This window comes from Tachyglossus aculeatus, chromosome 1 (genome assembly GCF_015852505.1).
Source record: "Tachyglossus aculeatus isolate mTacAcu1 chromosome 1, mTacAcu1.pri, whole genome shotgun sequence".
Classification (NCBI taxonomy): domain Eukaryota; kingdom Metazoa; phylum Chordata; class Mammalia; order Monotremata; family Tachyglossidae; genus Tachyglossus; species Tachyglossus aculeatus.
Genome location: NC_052066.1, coordinates 48,063,070 through 48,069,069, shown reverse-complemented (window position 1 = coordinate 48,069,069; position 6,000 = coordinate 48,063,070). Strand labels below are relative to the sequence as shown.

The following is a 6,000-nucleotide window of genomic DNA, read 5'->3' as shown; positions in this document are numbered from 1 at the left end:
GTAAAATGGGGATGAAGGCTGTGAGCCCCCCGTGGGACAACCTGATCACTTTGCAACCTCCCCAGCGCTTAGAACAGTGCTCTGCACGTAGTAAGCGCTTAATAAAAGCCATTACTATTATTATTCTTGCAGGCCATCAGCCCGCCCGGCTGCGCGACCTTCGCAGCACCAGGAGGGGGCGTGCGCGTCCGGAGCATGCGCAAACCGCCCCTCTGACGCCGGCCACAGAAGGGCAGCCGAGAACGCGCGTCGTCGTCCCGACCGCGGCATCCATATTTGAGAAGGGCGGACCCTACCAAGTGCCAAGGAGGGGGAGGCGACACGGGGTAACGCGTCGGAAAAGCCGGAATACTATCCGTACCATCTATGAAACCCCAGTGAAAGGGATATAATTCTAATAATGTAAAGGTTATATGTCTTATATCCGAACTAGTTCCCTGATTTAATGAAAATAGAAATCGGAAAGAGGTCTGGGCTCCCCCTCCGTGGTGAAGTGGATCATCCCTGAGGCGGAAATGACGTCATGGGATTCCAGGCGCGGTGGCGGGAAATGTGGCGCTGAATGTAAGTGCTGGGCCTCTTCCCCATCCTTGGATTGTCTTTTCCTTCTCTCCCGGGAAGTGCGGAATTCCCACCTCTCACCTCCTCCAGGAGGCCTTCCCAGACTGTACTTGTATATATATTTGTACGTATTTATTACTCTTTCACTTGTACATATTTATTCTATTTATTTTATTTTGTTATTTATTTATTTTACTTGTACATATTTATTGTATTTATTTTCTTTTGTTATTTATTTATTTTACTTGTGCATATTTATCCCATTTATTTTATTTTGTTATTTATTTATTTTACTTGTACATATTTATTGTATTTATTTTATTTTGTTATTTATTTATTTTACTTGTGCATATTTATCCCATTTATTTTATTTTGTTATTTATTTATTTTACTTGTACATATTTATTGTATTTATTTTATTTTGTTATTTATTTATTTTACTTGTGCATATTTATTCCATTTATTTTATTTTGTTATTTATTTATTTTACTTGTACATATTTAATCTATTTATTTTATTTTGTTAATATGTTTTGTTTTGTTCTCTGTCTCCCCCTTCTAGACTGTGAGCCCACTGTTGGGTAGGGACTGTCTCTGTATGTTGCCAACTTGTACTTCCCAAGCGCTTAGTACAGTGCTCTGCACACAGTAAGCGCTCAATAAATACGATTCAATGAATGAATGAGTGACAAAGTGACCTGTTCAAAGTACCTGGCAAACCTGGGACTGGAATCCCACCGCGTTGGAGACCCCAGAGCCGTTCATTCATGTAATCATTTATTGAGCGCTTATTGTGTGCAAAGAACTGTAATAATAATAATAATAATAATAATAATGGCATTTATTAAGAGCTTACTGTGTGCAAAGCACTGTTCTAAGCTCTGGGGGGATACAAGGTGATCAGGTTGTCCCCATTGGGAGCTCACAGTCAATCCCCATTTTCCAGATGAGGTACCTGAGGCCCAGCGAAGTGACTTGCCCAAGGTCACACAGCTGACAATCGGAGGAGCCGGGATTTGAACCCACGACCACTGACTCCAAAGCCCGGGCTCTTTCCACTGAGCCACGCTGCTTCACCCACCGTCTCTATATGTTGCCAACTTGTACTTCCCAAGCACTTAGTACAGTGCTCTGCACACAGTAAGCGCTCAATAAATACGATTGATTGATTGATTGATTACTAAGCACTTGGAAGAGTAGAGTATATACAATATACCCTTCTCACTGGACTCCCCTGCTTCCTAAACTAAGCCACTCAAGTCTGCCCAGATTGACTTTTTGTTTTTTCCCCGGGAAGCCGAGGGGGTCATGAGTGGAAGAGATGCATATTTATACATATTTATTACTCTATTTATTTATTTATTTATTTATTTTACTTGTACATTTCTATCCTATTTATTTTATTTTGTTGGTATGTTTGGTTCTGTTCTCTGTCTCCCCCTTTTAGACTGTGAGCCCACTGTTGGGTAGGGTCCGTCTCTATGTTTTGCCAATTTGTACTTCCCAAGCGCTTAGTACAGTGCTCTGCACATAGTAAGCGCTCAATAAATACGATTGATTGATTGATTGATGCATGGGTAGTTGCATTTACCGTCCCCCGCCCCCTCCATTATTACCAAAGTAGGCTTTTGTTCACTTATTCATTCATTCAGTCATATTTATTGAGCGCTTACTGTTTTATGTCTGATTCCAGGTGAAGAAAGAAATAAAATAAGTAAAATAGAGTAATAAATATGTACATACATATATACAGGTGCTGTGGGGAGGGGGAGGGGGTTGGCGAGGGGATAGTGATGGTATTTGTTCATTCATTCAGTGGTATTTATTGAGCACTTACTGTGTGCAGAGCAGTGGACTAAGCGCTTGGGAAGTACAAGTTGGCAACGTATAGAGACGGTCCCTACCCAACAGCGGGCTCACAGTCTAGAAGGGGGAGACAGACAACGAAACAAAACATATTAACAGAATAAAATAAGTAGAATAAATATGTACAAGTAAAATAAATAGAGTAATAAATCATCATCATCATCATCAATCGTATTTATTGAGCGCTTACTATGTGCAGAGCACTGTACTAAGCACTTGGGAAGTACAAATTGGCAACACATAGAGACAGTCCCTACCCAACAGTGGGCTCACAGTCTAAAAGGGGGAGACAGAGAACAAAACCAAACATACTATCCATAAATGCATAAATATCCATATTTACATCCATAAATGCATACAAACATACATACGTACATACAGGTGCTGTGGGGAGGGGAAGGAGGTAAGGCGGGGGGGATGGGGAGGGGATAATGATGTTATTTGTTCATTCATTCAGTCGTATTTATTGAGTGCTTACTGTTTTATGTCTGATTCCAGGTGGAGAAAGAAATAAAATAAGTAAAATAAATAGAGTGATAAATCTGTACAAACATATATACATATATACAGGTGCTGTGGGGAGGGGAAGGAGGTAAGGCGGGGGGATGGCGAGGGGATAATGATGGTATTTGTTCATTCATTCATTCAATTGTATTTATTGAGCGCTTACTGTGCGCAGGGCACTGTACTAAGCGCTTGGGAAGTCCAAGTCGGCAACATATAGAGACGGTCCCTCCCCAACAGCGGGCTCACATTCTAGAAGGGGGAGACAGACAACAAAACAAAACAGATTAACAAAATAAAATAAGTAGAATAAATGTGTACAAGTAAAATTAAATAGAGTAATAAGTCTGTACAAACATATATGCAGGTGCTGTGGGGAGGGGAAGGAGGTAAGGCGGTGGGGATGGTGAGGGGATAATGATGGTATTTGTTCATTCATTCATTCAATTGTATTTATTGAGCACTTACTGTGTGCAGAGCACTGTACTAAGCACTTGGGAAGTACAAGTTGGCAACATCTAGAGACAGTCCCTACCCAACAGCGGGCTCACAGTCTAGAAGGGGGAGACAGAGAACAAAACAAAACAGATTAACAAAATAAAATAAGTAGAATAAATATGAACAAGTAAAATAAATAAATAGAGTAATAAATATGTACAAACATATATACAGGTGCTGTGGGGAGGGGAAGGAGGTAAGGCGGGGGAGATGGGGAGGGGATGATGGTATTTGTTCATTCATTCATTCAATCATATTTATTGAGCGCTTACTGTGTGCAGGTCACTGTACTAAGCGCTTGGGAAGTACAAGTCGGCAACATATAGAGACAGTCCCTACCCAACAGTGGGCTCACAGTCTAGAAGGGGGAGACAGACAACAAAACAAAACATATTAAAATAAAATAAGTAGAATAATCGATCAATCATATTTATTGAGCGCTTACTGTGTGCAGAGCATTGTACTAAGCGCTTGGGAAGTACAAGTTGGCAACATATACAGTCCTTACCCAACAGTGGGCCCAATAAATATGTACAAGTAAAATAAATAGAGTAATAAATATGTACAAACATATATACATATATACAGGTGCTGTGGGGAGGGGAAGGAGGTAAGGCGGCGGGGGATGGGGCGGGGATAATGTTATTTGTTCATTCAATTGTATTTATTGAGCGCTTACTGTTTTATGTCTGATTCCAGGTGAAGAAAGAAATAAAATAAGTAAAATAAATAAATAGAGTAATAAGTGTGTACAAACATATATACATATATACAGGTGCTGTGGGGAGGGGAAGGAGGTAAGGCCGGGAGCTGGCGAGGGGATAATGATGGTATTTGTTCATTCATTCATTCAATTGTATTTATTGAGCACTTACTGTGTGCAGAGCACTGGACTAAGTGCTTGGGAAGTCCAAGTTGGCAACACCTAGAGACGGTCCCTACCCAACAGCGGGCTAACAGTCTAGAAGGGGGAGACAGACAATGAAACAAAACATATTAACAAAATAAAATAAGTAGAATAAATATGTACAAGTAAAATAAATAGAGTAATAAATATGTACAAACATATATACATATATACAGGTGCTGGGGGAAGGGGATGGAGGTAAGGCGGAGGGGATGGCGAGGGGATAATGATGTTATTTGTTTGTTCATTCATTCAATCGTATTTATTGAGCACTTACTGTTTTATGTCTGATTCCAGGTGAAGAAATAAAATAAGTAAAATAAATAGAGTAATAAATATGTACAAACATATACAGGTGCTGTGGGGAGGGGAAGGAGGGATGGCGAGGGGATAATGATGGTATTTGTTCATTCATTCATTCAATTGTATTTATTGAGCACTTACTGTGTGCAGAGCACTGGACTAAGCGCTTGGGAAGTACAAGTTGGCAACATATAGAGACGGTCCCTCCCCAACCGCGGGCTCACAGTCTAGAAGGGGGAGACAGACAACAAAACAGATTAACAAAATAAAATAAGTAGAGTAAATATGTACAAGTAAAATAAATAAATAGAGTAATAAATCTGTACAAACATATATACAGGTGCTGTGGGGAGGGGAAGGAGGTAAGGCGGAGGGATGGCAAGGGGATAATGATGGCATTTGTTCATTCATTCATTCAGTTGTATTTATTGAGCACTTACTGTGTGCAGAGCACTGGACTAAGCGCTTGGGAAGTACAAGTTGGCAACACCTAGAGACGGTCCCTACCCAACAGCGGGCTCACAGTCGAGAAGGGGGAGACAGACAACAAAACAAAACATATTAACGAAATAAAATAAGTAGAATAAATATGTATAAGTAAAATTAAATAGAGTAATCTGTACAAACATATTTACAGGTGCTGTGGGGAGGGGAAGGAGGTAAAGCCGGGGGGGATGGGGAGGGGATAATGATGGTATTTGTTCATTCATTCATTCAATTGTATTGAGCGCTTACTGTGTGCAGAGCACTGTACTAAGCGCTTGGGAAGGACAAGTTGGCAACATATAGAGACGGTCCCTACCCAACAGTGGGCTCACAGTCTAGAAAGGGGAGACAGACAACAAAACATATTACCAAAATAAAATAAGTAGAATAAATATGTACAAGTAAAATAAAGAAATAGAGTAATAAATATGTACAAACATATATACATATATACAGGTGCTGTGGGGAGGGGAAGGAGGTAAGGCGGGGGGGGATGGGGCAGGGATAATGATGTTATTTGTTCATTCATTCATTCAATCGTATTTATTGAGCGCTTACTGTTTTATGTCTGATTCCAGGTGAAGAAAGGAATAACCATGCAGGCATTTCTGAAGGGCCCTTCCATCATCAGCACCAAACCACCGCAGACCAAGGAGCGGGGATCGGCTGCTGCCGCAGGAAGCAGCGGAGAAAACAAGAGAGTCAAGCCTGTTCCCTGGGTGGAGAAATAGTAAGATCGAATTCGCTTGGATTTCAAAATGGGGGACACGGTTCACCCGTCTGACCTCTGACCATGCGGTTTTATTTTAAATTGGAAGCGTTTCGTTGTGTTGTAGAAGCCACTGGCCGTTCGGGAGTTTAAAAGATTGTAACGTT

General features: G+C 40.9%; 1 protein-coding gene across 2 annotated transcripts in view; it reads left to right on the top strand.

The window, feature by feature from the left end:
* The first annotated feature begins 488 nt into the window (after positions 1–488).
* Positions 489–6,000, top strand: part of RFC4 (replication factor C subunit 4) — a 44,560-nt gene continuing 39,048 nt past the window's right edge. For both annotated transcript variants that reach the window (XM_038747524.1, XM_038747516.1), the window contains exons 1-2: positions 489–564; positions 5,703–5,854. In XM_038747524.1, coding sequence (XP_038603452.1) covers positions 5,721–5,854 — 134 coding nt within the window. In that variant the 5' untranslated portion in view covers positions 489–564; positions 5,703–5,720. The remainder of the gene's footprint in view (positions 565–5,702; positions 5,855–6,000) is intronic.